Genomic DNA, 26,842 nt, shown 5'->3' on the forward strand with positions numbered 1-26,842 from the left:
CAAACAAATAATTCAAACTACTGTTTTCTTGTACTACAAATGACATCTCAGATTTCCTCCTGCCTTACACTACAGGAAAACATGATAGCTAGACAGGAAACTAAAGGATAGCAGGTGACAGCCACATTCTAAAACATTTACAATACATTAACGTAAGTTCAGCATTTCAGTGTCTAGGACAGTGAAATGTGCCAAACCAGACCAATGTCACTCTCCTTGCACCCTTTTCTGACTAGAAATGCTTCCATAAATGGTTAGAAGAGAAGAATGCACAATAAGGAAGATGGAAGACATGCTGGGGTGTTTTAGAAAATACATATGTTGTTTTTTCAGTTTTATTTATTAGACTTTGCGCTAAAATGCGATTATAACTATTTATATTTTAATGTGGAAAATATGTATTGTAATAAGTAGTGTACATATAACTACAGTTTAAATGACACAAAATGAATCACTGATCAATAACGCAATATACTTCTATTACTGATTTTGCTACTACTCCAATCTACAATGTAATCTACAATAGATAATTTCCAACATGTCCGATCTTACTTTCAATCGCTTTACTGCTTGATTTCTCATAGAAGTGAATGGAAATAGATAAGATAAGAAAATCGAGTGGGAAATCGAGCAGAAAAACGAATTGAAAATTGATCGAATGGAAAATCGACCGAAAAAATGCATCGTGTATTCCCAGCATAAAGTTTCAGAAATGAATTAGGAGTGGTCCATTCCATGTAGGCAGTGTTCACAGATGTAGAGAGACAGTAAGGAAAGTTTAAGGCATAATACTCAAGCAGAGGCCAGAGTAAGCACAGTGTATAAACTGGAACACATGCCTATATATTATAAAAGGGTGTCAAATAATCAAAGTATATTTAATTATTGATCAGTGTTTCAGTTGATGGTTTTTTCAAGTGACACCGAAAAAAAAACCCCTTTTAACATAATGAACTATATGTGTAGTATGCATAATTAATAGAGTATTAGTAGCAAAGAAGAGAGTCTCATATTTTTAGTTATATAGCTGTTTTTCTATAACACTGCATCATTCTCTAATATTTGCAGTGTACAAATTATGCTCTGTATGTTAAATGATGAAAAAAAGCAGAGCTAATGACACTTTGAACTTCCTGGTAGAAAAACATTAAACAAACAAGAAACAGTGAGAGACAGGTTGAGATAAGTGCTTCTGAAAATAGCTTTGCTATCTGACTAAATTAGTCAGAGAGCTAAGAGAAGCTTTTCTGCATAGATAAGTGAAGTTTCTGTAACTCTTAAGGGGCCCATACACTAGTCGATTTCAGCCATCGATCCGAATCGATCAATTGGAAATCTATTTCCGATTGATTTGTTGGCGACTTCGTTCGATTTGATCTATCCGACAGGATGGAAGATCTAGGTAGATCTGCTGCTGGCAGCAGATCGATGGCCCATAGAGTTGCATTGCATCTAATGGTTCAATAATGCATTTAGATCGATTTTCAATAGCTTTCCAATAGATTTAATTCTGAAATCTATTGGAAATCTGTTCCTAGTGTGCGGCACACATCAGATAGATTCCTGTCAGATTTGACTTGACAGGCATCTGACAGAAATCTATCTGATGGTCGAATCTGCTGTAAATCTATCAGTGTATGGCCACCTGTACTGGAAACAATATGAGACTCATATCTGTGCTACTAATGTTCTATTTCTTAGCTGAACTACACAATTCATTATCTCATAAGTTTATTTTCACTTCAGATTCACTTTACGCAAATTGATTTATGCAGTGCATGCGGGAAAGGATTCGCAGCACATCACTTTTTCCACTTTTTGTTATGTTAAAGCCTTATTCCAAAATGGATTACCGGTAAACTCATTTTTTTCCTCAGAATTCTACAAACAACACCCCATAATGACAACATGAAAAAAGTTTACTTGAGATTTTTACAAATTTATTAAAAATAAAAACTTGAGAAAGCACATGTAGATAAAAGCAAGACGTTTTATTATCAGGATGATACCATTTATTGGCTAACTTACAGTGATTTGAAAAGCTCTTGCTAATGTAGTGCTATGGGTGTGATCCCACTTGATCGATGTGATTTTATAAAAATCCCCCATAGCATTACATTAGCAAGAGCTTTATCAAATCACTAGCGCGTAGAAAAGGCTGCTAGTGAGTTTGAGCCCTTAGGTTAGCCAATAAATGTTACCATCCTGATTCAAAACTTCTTGCTTTTACTGATGGCTAACTCGGTAACTCTACTGCTTCTACACATGTAAATAAGTATTCACAGCCTTTGCCATGAAGCTCAAAATTGAGCTCATTGCATCCCATTTCCCCTGATCATCCTTGAGATGTTTCGGCAGTCCACCAGTGGTAAATTCAGTTGATTGGAAATGATTTGGAAAGGCACACACCTGTCTATATAAGGTCCCACAGTTGATAGTTTATGTCTGAGCACAAACCAAGCATGAAGTCAAAGGAATTGTCTGTAGACCTCTGAGACGGGATTGCCTCGAAGCATAAATCTGGGGAAGGTTACAGAAAAATCTTTGCTGCTTTGAAGGTCTCAATAAGCACAGTGGCCTCCCTCATCTGTAAGTGGAAGATGTTCAAAACCACCAGGACTCTTTCTAGAGCTGGCCGGCCATCTAAACTGAGCGACTGGTAGAGAAGGGCCTTAATCAGGGAGGTCACTCTTCCAGAGGTCCTCTGTGGAAAGAGGAGAACCTTCCAAAAGGACAACCATCTCTTCATCAATCCACCAATAAGGGCTGTATGGTAGAGTGGCCAGATGGAAGCCACTCCTTAGTAAAAAGGCACAAGGCAGCCACCTGGAGTTTGCCAAAAGCCACCTGAAGGACTCTCAGACCATGAAAATAAAAATTGTTTGGTCTGATGTTACAAAGATTGTACTCTTTGGTATGAATACCAGGCTTCATGTTTGGAGGAAACCAAGCACCACTCATCACCAGGCCAATACCATCCCTACAGTGAAGCATGGTGGTGTCAGCATCATGCTGTGGGGGATTAGTTTCAGCGACAGGAACTGGGAGACTAATTAGGATACAGGGAAAGATGACTGCAGCAATGTACAGAGACATCCTGGATGAAAACCTGCTCCAGAACGATCTTGAACTCTGACTGGAGCAATGGTTCATCTTTCAGCAGGACAACGACTCTAAGCACACAGCCAAGATATCAAAGTAGTGACTTCAGGACAACTCTGTGAATGTTGAGTGACCCAGTCAGAGCTCAGACTGAATCCAATTGAACATCTCTAGTGAGATCTTAAAATGGCTGTGCACATACGCTTCCCATACAACCTGATGGAACTTGAGAGGAGTTGCATAGAGGAATGGGCAAAGCTGGCCAAAGATAGGTCTGCTAAGCTTGTGGCATCATATTTAAAAATACTTGAGGCTGTAATTGCTGCCAAAGGTGCATCGGCAAAGTATTGAGCGATGGCTGTGAATACTCATGTACACGTGATTTCTCAGTTTTGTTTTTTTAGTAAATTTGCCAAAACCTCAAGTAAACTTTTTTTTCATGCTGTTATTATGGGGTATGTATGTGAATACTTTCTGGATGCACTGTATGTACACCACCACTTTAATGGGAACCAGAAGTTTGAGGAAAACAGAGGCTGCCTTATGTATTCTCTTATAAACAATACCAGTTGTCTGGCTCTCATGCTGAGCTTTAGGTTGTAATTGTTTTTGAGTCACACACCTACAACAAGCAAGCCCAGAAAGAGCTGCAGATCATATGCTTTGACTCTGGTCTGTCTCCACTAGCTGCATGCTTGTTGCAGTTGTGTGACTAAAAAACGACTGACGCCACAAGCTCAGCATGGCAGCTAGGCAAATGGCATTGTTTATATGGGGCTGAAGACTTCAGCCTCCATATTCCTCTCACTTTGGGTGCCCTTTAAGGTGTTGACAAGAAAAGCACACATATGTCACTCGTCACAAACTTTGCAGGGAAAAAACTAATACCGCAAAGCGGTTGCCTTGAGCCGGACTTGCAAGGGTTAAGCTTGGTGTTGAGCACGCATACATTTTCTTGTGGTTAGTAAAAAGAAGGTTTGTACCAGCTCATAACTAAGAAAACTATTTTAGCACATTTAAAATGATGGATCCACAGAGCAAAATTTTTTACTCCAGCCGACCTGATCAGCTATTCAAAAAACAAACGACAAACCCTGCCTATTGAGTGCTCAATCAGATCTGAATAGCTCTTGATTATGGTTCTCTAAATTCCTTTTAGTAGCTTCCCTGCATGGACATGATGTGTGCCTACCCCCCCCCCCCCCCCCAATATTGTAGTCAGTGAAAACATTTATAACCCTTTTTCACATTCAAAACAATGATGAGATCTGCTTACACAAACTCCGCTGGTTTTGCAACAATAAGCGAAGTTGTAGACCTGATTGTACTGAGAACCCTGTAATGTGCTTCCAGTGGACCAGTTCTCTGCAGAGCACCAAAGCTCAGTGAATCTCTACAGAATACTGCATGACTGTGAACAAAAAAAATCTCAATGATTTGTAAGCATAGAAAAATGCTATACAAGTTCATGCCAGACACGCCATCCTCCACCATGGCGGCAATTGTCCCGATACCCGACCTCCTCTGAACGCCTGGTACATCTCCTACTCCCAGCCATCACCTGTCAAGACCAGTAAGAGCCCACCGGGCACACTACATGCTTTTCAAGATAATAGACACGCTGTCACCATGTCTTTTTGCCACCGCTACTCAGCTGTATGATTTGCCTCCAGCCTGGCTCTGCTTACCTGTAATGAACTGCAATATGCTTATGCCTATGCTTTTGCTTTACCACATATGAGCTGCAGTTATATGGAATTTTGTTTCCCCACCTATGCTGCTCAGTTTGGATTGATGTATGCAATACAGATGGGCTTCTAGACATACAGACGGTTGTGTATATGCATGGACTGTGTATTAGGTGTTGAGCACGCCTGATAAACGACAGCAGATTGGCAACTGTTACAACCTTGTGTCATGGTATATGGCTACAGGACGGCTATGAAATTGAACTATATTTTGGCTGGGAGTTGAGGACACCCTTTATTCTATCTCTCCACAATAATTTTTTCTGAAAAAAACTCAAGTGCAATTGTTGGATCTCTCCTTAATCCTGCATGTGTCAGGTTGGACTCTTGTTTTTGGGCTGCACTGCACCTACATTTTTGATCTATGTGCACATAGTTATAATTAGACATACAGGTCTAGTGGATATTATTGTAGGGTCAGGTGGGTTTAGGGGTGGTGAGGGTTCTGGGGACATTAGCTGTCATTTGTTTTTATAGATACCCTTATGCAAGTGTTTAATAAAGTTTTGTATTTTTATAACAAATATATTTGTATTCAATCAGGCCATACCGCTTCCATACTTTATCTCAAAGGGTTTTTTTCCATGACAGACAAGACATTTGAGACCTGTGTATTACTGCTACTCCCACATTCCAGCATCTTAAATACATCATCATAATAACCTGTCTTATCTTAGACAGCTTGTTTCATTCAAAAAGCTTGGCTAATCGGGCAGATTACGTTATTTAAAATTCATGTAAATGTGTAAGATGAAAACTCCCTGTACATCGCCCTACTGTCTGATTTATCTATTTATTATCTCTTACTTACTGTCATCATCAGAAATGGTTTACAACAGCTCAGAAGATCGTTGCTCCAGAAACTGCTGTGACAAGATGTTCTATGAAATAGCTAAGTGAAGGGTAGGAATAATCATCATAAGAAAACACCTTTCATGTGTCTGATTTACAAATTACACATTAGTGTTTCATGTGACGGAGGGTAAGGTTTAAAGAGAATCTGTATTGTTAAAATCGCACAAAAGTAAACATACCAGTGCGTTAGGGGGCATCTCCTATTCCCCTCTGTCACAATTTCGCCGCTCCTCGCCGCATTAAAAGTGGTTAAAAACTGTTTTAAAAAGTTTGTTTATAAACAAACAAAATGGCCACCAAAACAGGAAGTAGGTTGATGTACAGTATGTCCACACATAGAAAATACATTCATACACAAGCAGGCTGTATACACCCTTCCTTTTGAATCTCAAGAGATCATTTGTGTGTTTCTTTCCCCCTGCAGCTATCTTCCACTGAAGTGTCAGGCTGTTTCTTCCTGCAGAGTGCAGACAGCTCTGCCCGTATGTAATTCCTCAGTATGTGAAAGCCCAGCCAGCTCAGAGGAGGATTTATCCAGCTTGTAAAAGATAAGAGAGAAGGGAGAAGCTGCCCTAATCTAAATAATACACAGGCAGTGTACAGATAGGGGCCTGGAGGGGGGAGATGCATCACAGAACCACAACACTGAAGAACTTGGCAGCCTTCCAGACACAGGCTGACAAGTCTGACAAGAGAGAGATAAGTTGATTTATTACAGAGATGGTGATAGTAGAACGTGCTGCAGTAAGCCAGAACACATTAGAATAGCTTTTGGAACTTGCAGGATGATAAAAAACAGGATGCAATTTTTGTTACGGAGTCTCTTTAAATAGAATTTTTATTACCAAAAGATTTAAAAAAAAAAAAAAAAAAAAAAAAACAAACAACTGTTCTTTCACACACTACAGTAAGACACCAGCCAACTTAAAAAAAAAAAAAGGAAAGTGGAAAACAGCTCTGAAAAACACCAGATCAGAGCGGTTTTCCAGGCGTTTTTGTTACAATAGCTGTTCAGTAACAGCTTTACTGTAACAATATTTGTAATCTGCTACACAAAAACGCTCCCAAAAACGCTAGGCATGTTTAGAAAATGTCTCTAAACATGCCTAGATTCGCTCTGAAATCTGCTTCAAAACCTCTAGCATTTTGAGGATCTGCTAGGAGGTTTTTGAAGTGTGCACTGGGCCTCTATGAGGAAATGCTAATTTCCATCTTAATAAAATCAGCTGTATCCACTGTTATTTTACATTTTTTCCACCTTCATAAATAGTGTTCCTCTTTTCTGTTTATACCTTGAACAATTCACCATAACTATATGTTGTGTATTGTGTAAGGGCTGGAAGAAGATGAAATATGTACTGTCTGAGCTTGATTTTTTCTGCTTTTAAGAACTGCCAGGAGCACTGCAACTATGGTAAGCCTCCAATATATTATGTTTCTGAAACAGGACTCAAATGTTAATGTCCTTTACTGTAAAGAGATTTTATGCTGTACTGTGACGTGTGCAGAAGTTCCCACACAAAAAAGCAGTCTGCTGAGGGGTCAGCCACTTTCACACAGGTGAAGAGTAGCGATGGTCAATGAGAGATGCAAATCATTTTGAGTTGATGCAGGATTATGCTAATTTTGTTTAATTATGCTAATTTTGTACTGTCCATTTATTGTGAGGATGCCGAATAAATGTTTTCTTTTTCATTCTCGTTCTAAATGTGAACTACAAACATAGAAAAACAGGCAGAATCTAGGAGGTTATTGCTCCACTGCTTGTACATATCATGCATGAATATAGCTAATATACCTGCTGCACTTTCCATTTTTCTACCACAAAACAAAGCTGATTAACACCAAACTTCTGGAAATTGTGCCCTACACTTTTTATGCACAACCGTTTCCACAATGAGCAAGCCAGCAAGATATCAGGTTGAAAAGACTGGACCATTTGTCAGCTGACCTTGTCAGATATCAATCAGGCAGACAGTACATGAACAATCCTTGTTTAATAATGTCACATGACAGACATCCTTGTATGACTTTACAGCTCATGAAAAGACATTAATAAGCCTGATCTATTATGCTAGTACCTGCTCTGGAACAAACGTATAAACCAATGTGATCTATTGAAGGCAGAAAAATTATTGGGAAAGGCTTCATTCACACTTTTTAACACGTATGCATTTACATTGCATACCATATACAGTACATTAGTATACACTAAAACATATGAGTCTGCAACACTAGTTCTGAAACCTGCCCATCATCCCAAAAATACAGCATGCTGGCAGATGCTTCTGCATGCCAAACAGGCACATTAGCGGTTGCATTCCATCCATTTTGCATCTGCTTGAAGCAATCTGCACCATCCGCTCCCCGTCCGCCTGTCCACTTCGCCCTTGATCAACACGCTCCTGCCTGTGGGACAAGTGAATGTGGCTCACCATAGGATACAATACAATAATACAATACAATAACATTTGTAAAGCGCTTTTCTCCCATAGGACTCAAAGCGCATAGTTGTGTCTCAGATTAATACAGGGTTGCAGGCTGGGTTGTGTTACAGAGGAGATAGTCAGATGTTCATGAATACCAGACTAAAGAGGTAGGTTTTCAGTTTAGACTTAAATGCTTCCAGGGATGGAGCTGTCCTGATTGGGTGTGGCAGGGAGTTCCAAAGTGTAGGGGCAGCATGACAAAAGGCTCTGTCTCCAAAGGTTTTGAGGTGGACTCTGGGGGTGACCATGGTGTTGCATCCTTTTGATCTAAGATTGTGGGGGGTGTGATGCAGTTGCAACAAGTCCTTCAGGTATCCAGGGCCCAGATTGTGCAAGTATTTGAATGTCAGTAAGCCAATCTTAAACAGAATTCTCCATTTTATCGGTAGCCAGTGGAGTGAGCTCAGGGTTGGTGTTATGTGGCAATGGCGGGGTTGGCTCGTTAACAGCCTTGCGGAAGCATTCTGTACTAATTGCAGGCGGCGTAAGTCTTTCTTATGCAGGCCTGTGTAGAGGGCGTTGCAGTAGTCTAACCTTGATGTGACGAAGGCATGAACTAGGGTTGGAAGATCCTCTGAAGGAATTAGGTGTTTAATCTTTGCAATATTCCTTAGATGAAAGAAGGAATGTTTCACAACAGCTGAGATTTGATTCCTGAAGCTTAATTTCCTATCAATCAGTACTCCCAGGCTGCGCACACAGTCTGAGTTTTTCAGGTCGGAGCTCCCTATCCTTAGTGGTGTTGGTTGAGACTGGGGCTGCTTTGCTGTTGAGCCCTGGCCCTCGATAACAAGAACCTCAGTTTTGTCAGCATTAAGTTTTAGCCAATTCATATTCATCCACTCCTGAAGCTCAGCTAAGCATGAGTTTATTTGTGGACTAGGGTCTGTGATGCCAGGTTTGAATGACAAATATAGCTGGGTGTCATCAGCATAGCAATGATATGTCAGGCCATGTTTTTGTATGATTTCTCCAAGTGGCAGCATGTATATGGTGAAAAGTAAAGGGGATAATATTGCGCCCTGAGGTACACTGTATTTTAGTGGTACAGGGTTGGAGAGGAAGGGCCCTAAGGCTGCCCTTTGTGTTCTGCCAGCCAGGAAGGAGTTGAAGCACTGGAGAACAATGCCATCTATGCCACAGTACTCTTGTAGCCTGTTGAGCAAGATTTCATGATCGACTGTGTCAAAAGCCGCTTAGAGGTCGAGCAAAATCAGGATGGAACATTGACCCTTGTCTCTTGCAATGAGCAGATCATTGCAAATCTGGGTGAGGGCTGTTTCACAGCTGTGATATTTCCTGAAGCCAGATTGAAGAGGGTCAGGGATGTTGTTTCTGGAGAGCCTGTCTTCAAGTTGGAGGTAGACAGCCTCCAATTCTTCATAGCAACAGGGAGAATTTTCATTGGTTCAGCATGTTCCAATGAGCATTCTTCCTGTTGCTGAGGATTCCCATTGGTCTTTTGCAGCCCAATGGAGATTCCCATGCTTCTGCCAGCCACCAGGCTATGCACGAGGGACAGAGCCACAGTGGGACACGTTAGTATTAGCCTAGTGAGAAAGGACACTGTCCTGGCCTTTACGGTAAACAAGTGCATGCAGATTCTATTTTTAATATTAGCATCCGTTTCTGCGCTGAGTGGAGGTTAAAAAACCCTTTTTTTAATTTATTTTTTATTATAAAAGTGTGAACTGGCCCTTATTCAGTTAATTTCCTATGATACAAAGTGAATATAAGGCCCTATATATGGTATAGCTACTCCCTAGGACTGTGGTCTATAGTAAAATTGTACTTTTGCAATACAATTTCTACACATATTGATGGGTAGTGAAGTTTCTTTTGTTTGTTTTTTGTGGGTACATATAAGAGTGATGTGCAGGTACTCTGCAGAAGAATGAGGGGATTCTTCCTCTATTAGGCCTCATTCAAACCTAAAATTGAAAATGCAAACACAAGCGTTTTGCGTTTTTGTGCGCTCCCCCTCCCCTCTCGGCGCTCCACTATGCGCTGAGTGTGTGGTAAAGGCGCTTTTCCAGGGTGGTTTTGTAATTCACTTCCTGACGCAAGGGTCAATTCCAGATAACAATGACACAGGTAAGAGTGCACAACCCAACCAGCAACTAGCCACAGCTATGCTATCACGGGCGATGACTGGGAGCACTCAGCACCTTTAAATACAACTCTCATCCAATCAGTGGCCAGCCACACTCCGCACATCCAGACGGCAGTACATCCTGCCTAAGTGTCAGCTGTAAAATCAGCTGACACTGCGCTGTCAGCTGACTACAGTTTACCTTTGCGGAGGGCGTACGGAGAACGCGCCCTCTGCCTATAATTGTAGCCTGTGTTCCAGCCTGCACGTCATCAGCGGGGAACAAGCCCCTAGACCGGGAAGTGGAGGTCTCAGCCCGGCTCTCGGTGCAACTTTCCCCAGATACAATAAAAATACAAAAGATACAGATAAGTTCCTTATAACCATCTACTTAAATCTAGTCCATAAAACAGCATCTAGTATATTATATCCTAAAAAAAAAATTGCACTCTCCACATAAACAGTTCAGCAACAGCTAGTGTGAACCAGTCCTCTTAATTCCACTTGCACCACTATTTCAAAAAACAGCAATCCTCCCTTTTCCTTAGGTAGTTCAATGGTCACTTCCCTTCTATGTGAACAGGTCATCACCACACCCTTTTGTGGTTCACTTACTGCAATTTCTGACCCAATCTAGGGGTCTGAAGCGCCTTGGGAACATTCCCAGGTTGTCCCTCACCACTCAGGTCCCTCTTCTCATTTTGATACGTGTCACTGGTCCACTTATGATGATCAACCTCAATATAAATAGCGCACATATAAGGCGTACAGTTTTACAGAACGGACTTTCCCCTGTAAGTTGGCCGGCTGGCAGGCTTCCGTATCCAGGCTCATTCACGTTACCTCCGCCGCGCACTTGGTGCATGTGCTCCCGTGTAGTGTTGTCACCGCTACCGGGGTCCATTCTGCTGACACGCTAAACTCGCTTCCGCATCAAGCTCCACCCTATTGTTTTCATCACCGTGTGACTCATCAGTGGCATCTTTTAGAAATGACTGCTATTACTGTATATATAAGTTATTTATGATGATAATTATCTGAGAAATAGAACAATTTATAATATTTTCTATTTTACACTACAGCATAAATTTATTAGGACTCAGAATCTGTGCATTTTTTTCTGACTGATTCCAGGTACCCAAAATTGCTCCAACCCCTTGACCTCACAGCCCTGCCAGAAACACCCACCCTACTAAATTAGTAAGGCTCGGTTGCCACTTGTGCAGAAAACCGTACAGAATGTTTTCTGCCCTTTCACTAAAACGCAGGAAGTGGATCCTATTGTTAAAAATAGGATCTACTTAAGATCAATTTGCTGCGAATCCATATTTTTCTGCAAAACGCCTGGTGCACAGACGGTCCTGAAGCGAGTAAACAGATAAGTGCCAGGCAGAAGCATGGGGATGCCCATACCAATGAAAAGGATTCCTGTTGCTAGGGAGAATTGTTCTATTGCAATCCTATGGAGAGCCCCATGCTCCTGCAGCGGAACCAAGGGACTCGCTAGTATGGCGGTCAAACACGGTAATTGAAGTGGACACAGTGGACAGAGCAGATGCAAATTGGACAGTGCGAATGTGTGATGGACCTCAGTACATCCCCTAAATGGATTAGCTTACTGTGCAGTTTTGCATCCACTCCAAGTGGGAACCGAGCCCAGTTAGATACACTGGATAGAAAACATATGTATTTATATAACCATGACATCTTCCAACACAGAGTCCATAGTCATGTCCCTAACTGTCCCTATTGAGTTAACAATCTAATCCCTATCAGGCGCTCCTTATTCATGCTGCAGGAAGATAAGACAAAGTGTTCAAGAAGAGGGTGAACCCTGAGAAACGTGTCATTTGTATTAGTGTCCAACAATTTTACTCTTTAACCTTCACATTGAGGTAAGATTGTTCCTTACTAACACCAAACATCGTCTACTGACACTCACACTGTGGCACCTCCTCCCACCTAGTATAATCCCTACCATAGTCATAATATTTACACACACACACACACAAAACGTTGGCAGCAATTTACATTCATCGTCATGTCACTAATTTTCCCTGAGAGAAGCTCACAATATAAAGTTGCTACGACAGTTTGCTATTCCCACCACAAATTAAGGCTAGTTTGTAGGGAACCAATTACTGTACCTTATCGGTAGGTTTTTGGGATGTGGGAGGCACTGCACAATAGGAAGAACACACAAACTCTGCACCGTATCCTGGGACTCTTGCAATGCAGCACCAGAGTGCTATCCTTTATACTCAAATAGGTTTAAAGAGAACCCGAGGTGGGATTTTATTATGCTAGTGGGGCACAGAGGCTGGTTGTGCACACTAACACCAGCCTCTGTTGCCCCATGGTGTGCCTCCAAGACCCCCCTGCGCGCCGCTATACCCCCGCAGTGCTGGCGACATGCAGCGTGTCGCCAGCACAATGTTTACCTAAGCGCTGTGTCAGCGCTGCTCCCCCGCCTCCTCCGTATAGGCGCTACCCGCCTGTGTACCTTCGCTCCCGCTGATTGGAGGGAAGTGACGCGGGCAGGTAGCGCCGATACGGAGGAGGCGGGGGAGCGGCGCTGACAAACAGCGCTTAGGTAAACATTGTGCTGGCAAAACGCTGCATGTCGCCAGCACTGCGGGGGTATAGCGGCGCGCAGGGGGGTCTTGGAGGCACACCATGGGGCAACAGAGGCTGGTGTTAGTGTGCACAACCAGCCTCTGTGCCCCACTAGCATAATAAAATCCCACCTCGGGTTCTCTTTAAGCCAAAAGAGTAAGGGAGAGAACACACTAATGTCCATGGAAACTGCCAGCGGTTTTCCATGGATGATTTTTCGCATTTTATGCATGCTTTCACGCACCTGTGACCCACTTTAGACTGGAAGCACCAGTATAGGAATCCTACGTGCTTTGCTATTTTGCGGATGTAGAAAGTGAAGTCCGCACGATGTCGATGAAATCACTATGGCTTTATTCAATAGTTACACATACAAGCTAAGAACCAGCACCACATGCTGACATGTTTCGGGCGTTACACGCCCTTAATCATAGCATAGGCGCAAATGAGAAAGGGTGACTCATAAATAGAGTGAGGTTACACCCAATACCACATGCTCAAGTGACCCCACCCACAAAGAGTAGTGCATATAAAACAATGAAGGGGGAAGGAGTGAAAAAAGGGAAACACAATAAATCCCCACATTGAGATAATCCAATGTATAAAAACATTATAAAAAGCATAAAAATACAAATGCATGCGATTATGCACCAGGTGACATCAAGCAGCATAAATTTAAGCCCCTACATGGAATACAAAAGTTAACACATGTGATCATGTATACACTTATGTAAAAACAAAAGGCAAAAAATATATAATATACACTTGAATGATCATGCGATCCGTTTAGGTGACTGTATTAATGTCCCATCTAGCGTTAAGCCCTACCGGTGAGCGTGTCCCTAATTGGAAAATCCAATAGGCCTCCCTGGTGAGGAGACGTTTGTAAACGTCTCCTCCTCTCACAGGCCTTAGGACACGCTCAATACCCTGGAATGAGAAAGAGGACATGTCACCCAAATGGACCGATCTAAAGTGCTTCGCTACGTTTGACACTTCCAGAGTCAGCCAGCCAGCCCCCCTATAGTGCACTTGAAACAAAAAGAAAAACCGAGAGCCCAATATAGTGCAGTAAGTCTAACAATTGTTGGCGAAATAATTAACAGATGTGGATATACTCACAAACACGGGTTACCACATAGGCAACCACTTGAACTGCAGGTGGGGAGTATTAGAACCTGACCCCACTCAGGTTTAAAAAGTCGCTCTCTGTAGATAGAAAGAAGGGGACAGTCCCCTCCACCCAAGGTGGACTATATACTGTGCAAATTTGGACAGAGGCGCCAGGCAGGTTAAAATGATCTAAAAACAACTAAAAAGGAGGAGTACAGGTGGACTTACCTCCTGAAATGATGGACAATCAAGATTGTTCAAATCGCAAATAACAATTTATTTTGGCACTCCGCAACGCGTTTCGCAGGTATAACCCGCTTCATCAGGCAAGGAGTGCAAGCTCAAAAAGGTCCAATAGTGGCAATGCGCCTCTGACCTTTTTGAGCTTGCACTCCTTGCCTGATGAAGCGGGTTATACCTGCGAAACGCGTTGCGGAGTGCCAAAATAAATTGTTATTTGCGATTTGAACAATCTTGATTGTCCATCATTTCAGGAGGTAAGTCCACCTGTACTCCTCCTTTTTAGTTGTTTTTAGATCATTTTAACCTGCCTGGCGCCTCTGTCCAAATTTGCACAGCCCCCCTATAGTGTTCAGCTATACGTTGTCTGAGGTGTCTAGTAGTGCACCCCACATATTGAAGATGGCACGAGGAACACGAGACAAGGTAAATCGTGCCCCTCGTGTCACAGTTCATGTATTGTTTGATAGGAAAGGTTTTACCATTGCAGAAAGAAACAATAGAACGAGTGGGTGTGTGGACAGCACAATAATGGCAAGTTGAAAAATTGCATCTATAAGAGCCAGGGGTGGTAAGCCAGCACGGTCTTTGCGTGCTAGAGGAAAGAAGGCTAGGTGACAAAATGCTCCCAAGTGTGGGGGCCCTCCTACTGGCAAATCTAACTCCCTGCTTAATGATCTGATTCAGAGTTTCGTCCGCCTGTAGCACGGGAAGGGATTTCTTCACAATCTGCGTAATTTGTTGATATTCTAGACTATACGTGGTCACGAAGGTCGTATCATTATTGAATCGTGGCTGCACTCTGCGGGAGCCAGAAGTCAATAATTCCTCCCTAGTTCTCATCATGGCCCGCCTCCTACCCCTCTCTATCATCCACCTAGGGTAGCCACGCTCCTCAAGACGCAACCCCACAGTGTCCAGCTCCACGCCAAGGGCCAAGCCATCAGAACAATTCCGACGTGCCCGGATGGACTCACCCACGGGAACTGCACGGATGGTGTGGGACGGATGGCAACTGTTGGCCCTCAGGGTGGAGTTGCCACTGCACGGCTTGCGATACGTGCCAGAAACCAAAGAGGCAGAGGCAGGGTCCCCCTTTAATGTGAGGTCAAGATAGTTGACCTCAGAGGAGGTCCACTGAAAAGTGAACACTAAGTTCAAAGAGTTCGCATTAAGAAGCTCCACAAATTTATGTGCCTCGTCGTGCGTGCCGTCCCAGACGACCAACAGGTCGTCTATATATCTGCCATACCACACAATGTGACTCGAATAAATATTGGAGTCACCAAACAAATGGAGCTCCTCCCACCAGCCCATGTATAAGTTGGCCAGTGAGGGAGAAAATTTCGCTCCCATTGAAGCTCCACAGCGTTGTACATAAAAATCAGATTCAAAAAGAAAATAATTGTGGGTAAGCAGATATTGGACGGCACGCCCGACGAAGAACTGAAGGTCCGTAGAAAAAGCGGAGTATCTTGCCATGTGATAATCCAAAGCGTCCAAAGCGAGAGCATGAGGAATGCAAGAGTATAGTGACTTAACATCAATGGCTATCCAACTGTAGTGGACATGCCATTGAAAGTGTAAAAAACTGCTAAGCACATGCTTAGTGTCTCGTATGTAACCGGGAAGACGTCGCACTAAAGGTTGTAGGTGTTCATCTACCCAGTCGCCCAGGCGCTCCCCCAGAGAGCCTATCCCGGCCACAATTGGCCTGCCCTCTGGGGGAAACCCCTGTTTGTGTATCTTGGGCAGGTGATGAAACACCGGGACAACAGGCGAAGACACAGCGAGATACTCCGCTAGTCGCTGGGAGATTACTCCCAAGCTTTCACCCAAGGACAAGAGTGAAAGTAGCTGTCTGCTAAACTCCGCCGTAGGGTCACATCTCAGAGGAGAATAAGTGACCACATCCCGGAGCTGCCTCAGTGCTTCCATGCGATAAACATCCCTATCTAGCACGACCACTGCTCCCCCCTTATCCGCATTCCTAATGACAATACGTACATTATCTTTAAGGGAGGAGAGGGCCCGCTTTTCGGCCGGGGAGAGGTTATCGCGGAGGCCCAAGGCTTTAACAGAAGCTAGTTCGAGTAGTTCTCTTTCTACAACCTCCTGGAAAGCATCAACGGGGGGACTGCGGGCAGTTGTCGGATAAAAGGCTGGATTGCGGATAGAGGTAGGCCTGACATCACTTTCAGAAACCAAGGGGACAGTCTCTGAGAGCAATTGCTCCAAAGACAAAAGTGATTTAGTGTCCCGAAAGCTTCTTATATCAGGCAAGACCGCACCTCCACCATCAGATAAATCATGCTCCGCTCCAACTGCAGTCTGCCCGTCAATAAAATGCTTTCTCAGAAGAACAGACCTAACAAATTTGTTCACGTCTATGAGTGTGGAAAACACATCAAAGTGGGTAGAAGGGGCAAAGGAAAGCCCCCGTGAAAGTAGTGCGAGCTCAGAGGCGGACAAAATGGTGGCTGAAAGATTAACAACTGTATGGGTGGCGCAATCAGGAACTGAAGTTACTAGTCTATGCTTCCTGTGTTTTATACCCCCTCTCCTCGTCCGCCTCGACCCTTTTTCTTGTTGTATTTGTATTTGTTGTGCCTCTTGTGCTGGGCGGGTAGGGAAGGAATGGACTGCTGGTTTTTTGACAACTGATTGTTGGAACCTGTAGCAGGATTTGTGCCACCAATTGCCCCATATGCCTGTACTACAGACGCATCCGATAACTCTGACTGAGAGTCAGACGTTTCGGGTGAGCTGAAAGTAACCTTCTTGGACGGTTTATTTCTGGGTCGACGGGAGGTAGGTCTAGGTGACCGAAAAGTAGCCTCCCAACGACCCCACTCGTAAACAACACCCTTATTGTAATCGTTGACATCACGTAAATACTTGACTCGTTTGGTGTCGGTGATCAAAGACTCAAGCCTCGACACGCTGTCTAGCAGTCTTTTGTTTAATTCATCATACTGCTGCAACGTGTCGAGTTTGGAAAGAGTCCCCTTGATCTCCGAAACCTGCAGTCGTAAATCAACCAATCGTTGTTCCTCATAGACAATAATCAATTTCATCAATTTGATTGAACATTCGCTTAAAATGGCGTTCCATTCCACAACAAAATTATCTGAGTATATAGTGGTCGGAACCTTCCTAATTCTCAAGCCACGTGGAATAATATTTTCCGCCACGTATTGCTTGAGACTGGTGAGGTCCCACCACACTTTAGTCTCTTCCAACATAAGATCCTCAAGTTGTATAAAAGCAGATTTGAGCGTTGCCTCTGAGTTAATATTAGAAGAGGCTCCCAAATGTCTCGAAAACACTGCTGCAAACCTCGAGGATCTATCAGGATCATAGTCCAAATCGCCAAGTTCAATCAAATGGTCATCAGAAGGCACAGAGTTCTGTAGGGAGGTATGTCCTTGTACTGACAAATCAGGCTCAGTCACACCCACTGTAAAGCCAGTGGTACAAGGGGCACCCAGAATGGGATGAACAGTGTGTGGTGGATGTACATCCTCAAAGGAAGCATGTGCTGCTATATATGCGGCTGCGGACAGATTAGATAGACCAGTCACTGTCCCCAGATCACTAACCTTTGAATCCGCTTTGATGGCTCCCTGAGGTGAATCAATTATGGCTTGAGACTCCTGCGCATTGTCCTGAGGACTGCAGGGAATCTTTTTTTTTTAAATGCACACGAATCGAGGCTTAAAAATTGAGAAATTCAAGTGAACCATTTGCTACCAAAAAAGCATAATGTGCAGTTTTGCATTGCGCAAAATGGCAGGAGCTTTTCAACAAGTATGGCCCAGCCTAAGGGCTGAAATCTGTCTTTATAGGACAATCTACTTCATTCTGACAAGAGTTCAAGAATCAAACTACACTGAATTTCAGCGTGCTTCCAAGGGCCCTTTTGCACAGGTAGCGTTTTGAAATCCGATATCTATCATTCAGGCGCTGTTCCCTCTAGGAGTGGAGAACTGACTTTTTCCGTTCATTCTCCACTCATTACTAAGCGGAGAGTGAGCGGTTCCTAAGATATACATTGGAGCTGTCCACATTTGTAAGTGGACCGCACTTCTGTGCAGTCCGCGATAATCCTGGGCCAGACCGATGCGTTTCCCATATTGCCTATGGGGAAGCGCATCTTCCCAGCTGGATCGCAGCGGACCATCGGAGCGGACATTATATTGTCTGCTCCCACTGGCTGCATGTGATCCAATATCAAGTGGGAACACAGGCTCACTGATCACAAAAGTCTAGGTACCTAAAAAAATGGACTCAGCGATGAACATTGCCGATGTGCGATGTGTTTGCGATGCAATTTTTCCTGATTGCAATTGCTGTCCTCCTGCATTTTTGGTTCGCTTGAGCTCCTATACAAAGTATTGGAGCACAGGAACAGCACAGAGCAATCACGCCGCCATGTGATTTATCTGTGATTTTGCAATTCAAAATCTTTTTATGCCATTTTTTCCTTCCCTTGGAAAATGCAAACGCATTGCAATTTGCGCCGTGCACCTGATAGATCATGGAAGCGGAAGTTTGATGTAATCCTGTAACAAAGAAAACTTCCCCTGGGAGGACCTCTTGATCCTATTGATGCTTCCCCCATCCTCCTAGGCCTTGGCGATCCAGCACTGGCAACCCCTGGACAGCACACATCGGTGTTTACCATCCGCGCTCCTGCGCAGGCACAGCAGCGGCCTTGCGATGGGCTCCGGGCGGAAATAGCCGAGCACAATCAGTTCCGCTCTGCTGCACAGGTGACTCGAGCCCACGCCTTACAGCGGACCCAATCAGGCTCGGCTATTTCCGCAGGAGCCCATCAGAAAGCCACTACTGCACAGGAGCGCATATGGTAAATACTGCTGCGTGCTGCAGGCGGCTACTGTGTGAATTTTTGAGGGCTGCTAGCACTGGATCCAGGCGGAAAAAGATGGGGGAGGCCTCATTAGGACCCAGAGGCTTCCCCCTCTTGAGGTAAGTACCTCCCAAGGGCTTTTTTTCCTTACAGATTCTCTTTAGAGAAATGCAATCGCATCACAATTGCGTTTCTACGTGGAAAAGGCCCCAAGTTATGCCTCTGCAATGTGAAAAGTGAAAGAAACCCTCTAAATGTAAAGGGTTCACTAAATCCTTGAGATTCGGATTAGGACATTACTTCCCCGAAAAAAAAAAAGACAAAAATAGGGCTATATTTAGCAGTGCAATGGAAAGCTTACACTCAGCAGTAATAACATACAGAGTTACGAACAGCTAATTTTGCATGGATTATAAGGTCCATACTGCAGCCATACAGTAGCAGCTCCACCAGTTTACATAAGAGAAATGATGCCATTATATGCAGTGCTGGGAGATTTAAAAAAGACTGGCTATGGCACTAGTCCAATCAGATGCTGCTTTTCCCATATCTCATGTTGATATGGGCAGTGAATGCTAAAGATGGCTGTAGAATGTGGTTCAACTGCTGAAAGCTATATTTAATCACAGCTGCACTAAACGGTGTTCATGAGATAACCCCTCTGTGAAGGAAGCTAGGAGAATATTAATAAGTAGCTGTCTGCCCTACTGTTCCTAATGCAAAGTCTAAATCTTTTAAAGAGAAGTAAACTGTAAGTAAAAATTACCACAATTATTTTGTAAGGAAAAGATCAAAGAATCTTCTGGGCGGCTTTTTAAAAACATATTTGAAAACTGACAAGCTTCTTATCATATTTGTCCCAAGAAGTAAGTATGGATGCTATAGATATTAGATGGCAACCTTTGTAGGAGCTGCAACAAATGTGAATGGTTATAGTATATTCTCTGTGAAATGTGTGGTGTATTAAGTGTGTGCTTTATTAATGAAGAATGCATATATACTATAGAACAGCCAATATTTTAAAGGACAACTGTAGCAAGAGGTATGAGGAGGCTACCATGTTTGTTACATAGTTACATAGTTATTTGGGTTGAAAAAATACATACGTCCATCGAGTTCAACCAGAGAACAAAGTACAACACCAGCCTGCTCCCTCACATATCCCTGTTGATCCAGAGGAAGGCGAAAAACCCTTACAAGCCATGGTCCAATTAGCCCCAAAAGGGAAAAAAAATTCCTTCCCGACTCCAGATGGCAATCAGATAAAATCTCTGGAACAACATCATTGGGCATTACCTAGTAATTGTAGCCATGGATGTCTTTCAATGCAAGGAAAGCATCTAAGCCCCCTTTAAATGCCGGTATAGAATTTGCCATAACTACGTCCTGTGGCAATGCATTCCACATCTTAATCACTCTTACTGTAAAGAACCCTTTTCTAAATAATGGCTAGAACATTTTTCCTCCATGCACAGATCATGTCCTCTAATCCTTTGAGAAGGCCTAGGGACAAAAAGCTCATCCGCCAAGCTTTTGTATTGCCCTCTGATGTGTTTATACATGTTAATAAGATACCCTCTAAGTCGTCTTTTCTCTAGACTAAATAAACCAAGTTTATCTAACCTAGACATTTTGTTTCCATATGGGACATACATACTACAATATTGATTGAGAATAAGTTTAAAAGCTTGCCATTTCCCTTCAGTGTCCTTCCCTTGTAGTACATTATCCCAGCTCACCAAACTTAAGCTACGTACACACATTCGACAACGATCGTTCGTTGTCAACGAGGAACAAACTTTTAATTGACGAAAGAACGACCTAAGTAAAGTTAGTTTTAAAAGGTGTGTAATGATCACATCGTTAGAACGAATGTTACATCACGTAAAAGCACCTATTGCGCCTGCGCATAAAAATGAAAAGTCCCATGGAGAAATAGTGAAACGCGCATGTCAAGCCTAGTACGAACGACCGTTTCCAATGATGTCCTACTTTTGCAAACGATCGCCGTTGGGAAAAATCCGCCAAGCTAGATCGTTCGTTTTTAACGATCTAACTCATCCGTCGTTAGACTTAATGGTCGTTGGCTGTTTTTTTTTTAAACGATCGTCGTTTGAAACGATCGGGGAACGATCGTTTCAAACGACTATAGTCGCATGTGTGTACGCACCTTTAGTGCCTGCCTGAGTTGATTGAACTTAGCTTTTCTAAAATTCATAGTTTTAGTGGTTCCGCTGCCCATCAGTAACCAGATCAAACGTTATCATGTTGTGATCACTATTTCCCAAATGTTCTTGATCCTGCACATTTGATACATTATCTGGTCTATTAGAAATGATCAAATCCAGTAACACATTCCCCCTAGTTGGTTCCGTTACCATTTGAGTCAAGTAATTGTCCTGTAGTGATGCCATAAATCTGCTGCTTTTACCAGAATGGGTAGCCTTAATACCCCAGTCAATGTCTGGAAAGTTGAAGTCACCCCTATGACCTAATTTTTACTTGCAGCTTTTTCAATCTGCTGTAGTAATTGCAGTTCTGCAGCTTCATGAATATGTGGTGGCCTGTAGCATGCCCCAATAAGCAATTGGCAGCCTTTATTTCCACCATGAATATTTACCCAAACGGACTCCACATCTTCGCAATCTTCCTCCATCTCATCGTTGAGGACAGCTGTAAAAGAATTCTTAACAAAGAGACAAACCCCTCCACCTATTTTCCCTGTTCTATCCTTTCTAAACACATTGGGAATGCGGAAATGCTTAAAACAGCTGACTTTACCGACCACTCGGCAAAGTCAGCATTCATAAAGGCTCTTTCCGCATGGAAAAATGACACTACCGAGCAGAGTGATAAATCACCGCCTTGTGCGGTGATTATCGGTACAAATGTAGCAAAATGTTCATTCATGAAGATCACCGCAAGCGGTGTGAGGTCGGGAAGTACCGCTCCCTCTGATGTGGCGATACCAATGTAAGTGGATGGAGACACAGAGTCCTCCCAGGCAGCTGCAGCAGAGCGGAACACGGAGAAATGTATCAACTCGGCAGCTTCCGTGTCTCCGCAAGCCTACCGCCTGCTTACCGCCAGCTTAGCTCGGGGAATCTCCGCACTGCTTCCGCACATGGATACATCTTTATGAATGCCCACCCAGAAGTCTAAAAATCCGCCAGCGGTGTTTTCCCGCACTAATTCTCTTTACCGACAGCCTGTTCATGAATGATAGCCATTGTATCCCTCTAAATTTGCTCTCCAGTTATGGCTTTCATCCATCCTTTAAGCAATACCAGTTGCCTGGCTATCCTGCTCATCCTCTGCCTCTAATACTTTTAGCCATAGACCCTGAACAAGCATGCAGCAGATCAGGTGTTTCTGACATTATTGTCAGATCTGACAAGATTAGCTGCATGCTTATTTCTGGTGTTATTTAGACATTACTGCATCAAAAAGATTGGCAGGGCTGCCAGGAACTGGTATTGTTTGAAAGGAAATACATATGGCAGCCTCCATATTATGCTCACTTCAGTTGTCCTAAAAAAAAAAAAAAAGTAGACAAGAATAAAACAATGTATAAACATAACTGTAAAAATGATACATTTGTTGCACGTGAGTAACTGTGGCAGAGGATTCCTAGACCACCTGACAACTGTGGATTAGCTGAATAAAGAAAGCCTGGAAGCCAGGCCAGACTTAGACACACAAATGCCATACTTCTGCTTTCTGTCAAATATAGTAATGCTAAAAACAAAGGCAAAATGTAGCAAATGTACAGTATCCAATTAGTACATAAGACCCATGAATGGATTTGTTTAATCTGCACCATCCACTGGAGAATTTCTCTAATTGCCTGTGATGTCAGTGGTGGATCCCTCTTGGTGCATAAATAAGAATAGGCTTTCCCGTTATTGATTTACACATCACATGGCCAGTGTGTGGAAACCTATATATTCTTACACCAATGCAGAAAGCAGCAGGTTATTTGAGCAGACCGTTCTTTGGGTCATCTATGTGGACCAGCTGCCAATTAAATGCTGGAGCAATAATGGAACTGTCAGCAATCTCTATGGCCAACCCCTTTACCCGGCATGAGTACTACTTTCCAGGCCTGCCATTAATTTCTGTCAGAGGCATGTCCAGAATACTAATGCTCAGAATTAGAATCCAGAGCCATCTTGGTCAGGTACCACCTCCATCTCTGTGCTTGGCGGGGTCTGCCTCAGTTGTATTATAGTACAAATGAGCAGTGAATCAGCAAGGTGAGCATGCTGACATCAAATCATATTAGACATATAATAATGCAAACGTGGCTCATTTCCACCATTTAGATGGCCCTGTCCAGGAGAATCACTGACTGATGGATAATAATTACCTTCCTGCAGCTCCTCCAGGCTGGTGATCTTCTTGCTGCCATCCAGTGTGTAGATGCAGCGCACGCCTTGCGGGAGGCTGACATTGTCAGAGAGGGAGCGGGTCAGCTCCATGAGCAGAGCATCGAAGGACCTGAAGCGCTCGCTGGACACGGCGTAGGGCAGTCCTTTGAAGTAGCGGTCCCCATTGCGGTAGAAGCGCACCTTCTTGGCCTTTCTCTCGGAGCTCAGCGCCTGCAGGGTGCGTGTGCGGTAGAAGCTGCAGTGGGCGCTGTGCGCCGGGCTGGGGATCAGCCCGTTGCCTCTGGCTCCAGACCCCGAGCTGCTGCTCTGTCCTCCCCCAGCTCTCCTGGATTGCCTCTGCTTTTTCTTCCTCTCGTCGAAATGCTCCAGCTCGATGCTCCTGGCGCTTGCCATTGTGATTGCCTGCCGGGCACCTACCTCCTCTCCGGTATAGTGAGGGATCCAAGCCAATCAGCGCCCAATGCAAACGATCTCGGCACGCAACGCTTTGGCTTAGATCCCTCGGAGATGCAGCATGTTGTATCCAGTAGCAAGAGGTGCTGCAGTGTGGAGTATGGGCTTGCTGCTATAGGATGGAGGACATCAGGGAACCTGCAGATGACAATGTCACTCCCCCATGAGTCCATTCGAAGCCTGGTATTTCCAAGGAAAAGGACCAGAGTCTATGCAGCTGTAATGATTGTGATTGTAAGGAGACTGCTGAAGCCTCACATTGAATGGAATAGCCCGGGCATTGTCTTCCTGACAGATCCCTCTGTATTCCTAAATCAGCTGTTCCCTCTGCATCTCCAAAACCTGCTGTTTCGATAAGGCGAACGATTGCAGGGTGCTTCCATCCAGCCCTGGAGACGCACCCACCCAGTCAGCTGCCTGCCTGAATCCCTAGTAAAGCGTGGAGTAGTGGGAGAGCTCATAGATGGAGGACATCCTCGCATCCCTTCAGACGTGCCTGCTCCTCCCCCAGCTGGAACATTGGAGCAGCTGAGTACCCATCCATTGCATGAGACTGACAATCACTACCCACATTTGGGGGAAGATTAGTTAAAAGGAACAACTATCACAAAAAAAATTAGAAATACATGTGTGTACACAACAAAGAGGCACATTTGTCCCTGAGGGAAAGCACTATAAATTACATTTTTTCCTAGGTCACTGTCACTTACAGTAGGTATTATTAATTACACAGTTCTGACAGGTTTTGGAGTTGGACTATGCCTATATCTCCTTATCTGGCATTCTCAAAGTTTTTTTCAAGGTAGGAACACACATTAGATTAAAGTCGGCCAACAACGACGGCTTCGGCTAACAATTGTTCGCCTTTCTCATGTGTGTACAGCATGCACTCCTCCACGTAGCTTAAAGTGTTCCTGAGATGAAGCAACTGAAAATCTTTATACTCGCCTAGGATTTGAGGTTCACGGAATGCCAGACCGCACATTTGCAACAGAGTGCAACTGACCAGATGTAGTGGGTAGGCCAGTGGACAATTGGAGAGGCCTGGGGAGATTACGATAAACTCCACGGCCTGAATGGGGGCTGGAGGAAGCCCCAGGTAAGTATAAATACTTTCAGTTACTTCTTCTCAGGTTTCCTTTAAGGGTCCAACATGTTAATGACCCTCAAGTATGCCCAGTCATAATGTTGTTTGCTTCCACCTGTTGCTTTTCTAAAGCATTTCCTGGAAAGGACCTCTAATAAGATGCTCTCCCAACTTGATGCACACAATTTTGACAAGTGTGTGCCGCTGTCCTGGAAGGGCCATTAAAAATAACTGAATTCATGAGAGTTCCCCATGAGATGTCCAATATCTGTGCGATTAATACTAGGTACTTTAAATGACAACAACATAGGAAAAAAAGTAATTCATGGTGCATTTTACTCTGGGACAAATGCACATCTTATGTCTGCATGCATATGTATTTTAAAGCATACCTGAACTGTAAAAAAAAAGATAATTGATTTTTACTTACCTGAGGATTCTTCCAGCCCCCAATAGTTTTTCAGGTCCCTTGGTGTCCTCCAGGTGTCCTCCCTCCCTTCCGGTGTACCACTGTTCCCCTCAGAAAGATCTCAGACTAGTCTAGTCATGGGCTACTCTGCATGTGTGGTCCTGTCCATGCACATTGCATGGGCAGCAGCCCGGAACTAGAATTTACTATCCAGCATAGTATGAACCTAAACTGAAGGTAAGTATGCATGGGTGATTTATTAAGGCCTGCTATGTCAAGCCGATTGCTCCCTCTCCAATCAGATATGAAACGGATAGTGATTGATTCCTACACCACACTGCATCAGTCTTGATAGATTTCAGCAAAGATCTATCAAGCACTAATCGAGCCACAAGTATTGTACTGCTCGATGAAGTGCAACGCTGTGTAGCGCTACATCGAGCAGTACAATGTGGCAGCACGGTGGCTTAGCGGCTAGCATTCTAGCTTTGCAGCGCTGGGTCCCCAGCTCGATTCCCAACCAAAGCACTATCTACACAGAGTTTGTATGTTCTCCCTGTGTCTGTGTAGGTTTCCTCCGGGCGCTCTGGTTTTCTCCCACATTCCAAAAAACATACGGGTAATTTTGGCTTCCCCCTAAATTGGCCCTAGACTACAATACATACACCACACGATACATACATAGACATATGGCTATAATAGGGATTAGATTGTGAGCCCCTCTGAGGGACAGTTAAGTGACAAGACAATATCCTCTACAGCGCTGTCGGTACTTTATAAATACTAAAATATTAACAATAACAATGCTTGTGGTTTAATTGGTGCTTGATAGATCTCCATTGCTCTGTCGTACCTGATTGCACGCTCGATCAATAAACTGCCAAAAATTATCTGAGCGTGAATCGATTGGATATGTTAGGGGCAATAGATCTTCAGAAGATTCAATCAAAGTGATCGTCAGCACCTAGGTGAGATGGTCAGCAAAAAGTTCAGAACCGGCCTGGGTGTAGTGGATGCCTTGGGGTGGTGGACCAGAGACTGCTCAGTGCCTCATTTCTGTGTAAGTCTGGTTGCACACTGGGGCATTGTGATGCACATTCTGGAAAAATGGACACAAACTAAGTCACATTGGGCAGCTCACCTGAAATGTGAAGCATTCAGTGCATAAAAGCAAAGTATGCTCACGCTAGAGCGCACATCATTCAGTAACCCACAGTGTACCTCCTTTTATTCCAATGGAATGCTCCACACTGTTTCACTAACCCAGATATGTGAACATACCATTGTAGCTGCATACATTTGCCATGCAATTATATCGTCGCAATGTGTCAAAGCAGGGACGGACCGAGGCAGAGGCGAGAGAGGCTACATCCT

The 26,842-nt window shown here is 43.7% G+C and overlaps 1 protein-coding gene across 6 annotated transcripts in view; it reads right to left on the reverse strand.

Annotated features, from left to right (window-relative positions):
* Nucleotides 1-24,445, reverse strand: part of DCLK2 (doublecortin like kinase 2) — a 134,489-nt gene extending 110,044 nt beyond the window's left edge. For 4 of the 6 annotated variants that reach the window (XR_011031070.1, XM_068279181.1, XM_068279191.1 and 1 more), the window contains exon 1: nt 23,498-24,444. Coding sequence is in view for 4 of the 6 variants with exons in the window: in XM_068279181.1 (XP_068135282.1) it covers nt 23,498-23,912 (415 nt within the window). In the remaining 2 variants the exon portion in view is untranslated. Of the gene's footprint in view, nt 1-23,497 lie in introns of all 6 variants that reach the window. The other 2 variants (XR_011031071.1, XM_068279197.1) reach the window with 2 other exon arrangements.
* Between the last annotated feature and the right edge of the window lie 2,397 nt (nt 24,446-26,842).

This window comes from Hyperolius riggenbachi, chromosome 1, assembly GCF_040937935.1.
Source record: "Hyperolius riggenbachi isolate aHypRig1 chromosome 1, aHypRig1.pri, whole genome shotgun sequence".
NCBI lineage: Eukaryota > Metazoa > Chordata > Amphibia > Anura > Hyperoliidae > Hyperolius > Hyperolius riggenbachi.